The 1,311-nt window shown below is 56.3% G+C and overlaps 1 protein-coding gene across 1 annotated transcript; it reads right to left on the reverse strand.

Annotated features, from left to right (window-relative positions):
* Positions 1 to 160: 160 nt before the first annotated feature.
* On the reverse strand, positions 161 to 455 carry SDRG_03981 (hypothetical protein; the record flags this gene model as incomplete). Its single annotated transcript, XM_008609631.1, has 2 exons — positions 251 to 455; positions 161 to 173 (listed from the first exon to the last, which is right to left on the reverse strand). Exons 1-2 carry the CDS (start codon positions 439 to 441, stop codon positions 161 to 163), a joined length of 204 nt encoding a protein of 67 aa, XP_008607853.1. The 5' UTR covers positions 442 to 455.
* Between the last annotated feature and the right edge of the window lie 856 nt (positions 456 to 1,311).

The raw sequence follows: 1,311 nt of genomic DNA on the forward strand, positions 1-1,311 counted from the left end.
GTAGACGCGACCCATATCGACCCAGCAGTACTGCGCAAACATGCGAACGCTCCATGCAAATGGCGTGTGGCGCATGACCGATATGACGTTCTCAAACGACACGTTGGCGAGAAGCACTTGACGCGAGAGCGAGAGTGTCATATCGATGAACGTACTCGCTTCATAGCTCTTCTCTAAAACCACTTCAGTGAGGGGCATCGAATACGACGATGTTAGCTGCAAACGCCGATGAAAGACGTCGGCTAGGAACGTCTGTGGTCCGGCCGTGGTAAAGCCTGCCCACCAGAGGTCGTTGGTGATGTTGGGCTGCAAGATCACAACGAGAAAGTAGAGACTGAGGGCCGACGAGACGACGACGTAGAGTCGCGCGAGGAGCGCGAGGCGGGAACTCCGCGGCGCGGCAAGCGCGTGGACATGGCTCTCAGTAGGGGCCACGCGCATGCTGTACGAATGCGGCCTTTCTTGGGATATGAAACGAAACGCCGCCACTGAAAAATACCTGAGTTTTGTAACCGAACATGGACAATGACGTGGCCGCACGAGAGAAGAGCATTCGCAATGGCTCGTCGAGGCCGCTCTGCCCATCGTATGTGTATCACGGAGACGTTGCACTTGATGCACTCGAAGTTGAATCGCTGCACAAATAGACGTGAGAAGTCGAGAATAGGCTGTATAGTCCATTATCATTTTGCCTTGGCGCCTCTACCCCGCCATGCCACTCTTAATGGCGAGCGTTCATCAACTCATATCGTGCCCAAACTCGAGCACATGCATGTTTCTTTATTGTAGGGGGATGGCATGCTGTAGATGGGGGGCAGCGGTCGACACGAACGCCACGTCGACGTCGAACCGCCGCCACATTTTGATGTCCAAGAGCACCATACGGTGGGTGGGTGCGAGACGCAGTGTGAGCACGCCATTGATCGCCGCCGACGCACGGTCCATGCAATAGACACCATTTAGGACCCAGCCGTCTTGTACAAAGTGGTGGTACGCAGTGGCGTAGACGAGATGCGACCGTAACCCTCGTCCTTCTCGACCATGATAGCGCAGCCGCTGAATAAGATACGTGCCAACGACGATGCCAACAGCAACCAGCAGCAAGCCGGTGAAGCGCTCTGTATCCCCAATGCGAACGACACCGCTGTCGCAAACGAGCTGCATGTCGACGATTGGCGCGGTACAGGACCGTCGCAGACTCGCCGAGTGCTGGACAGGTGACACCAGTGACCAGATCGCCGACGCGATCCAGACAAGGGCGCTGCTTGGCGCTGCGTAGAGAGGCGTATACTGCTGCGTTAGGACGGAAAA

Source organism: Saprolegnia diclina, assembly GCF_000281045.1.
Source record: "Saprolegnia diclina VS20 unplaced genomic scaffold supercont1.9, whole genome shotgun sequence".
Classification (NCBI taxonomy): domain Eukaryota; phylum Oomycota; class Saprolegniomycetes; order Saprolegniales; family Saprolegniaceae; genus Saprolegnia; species Saprolegnia diclina.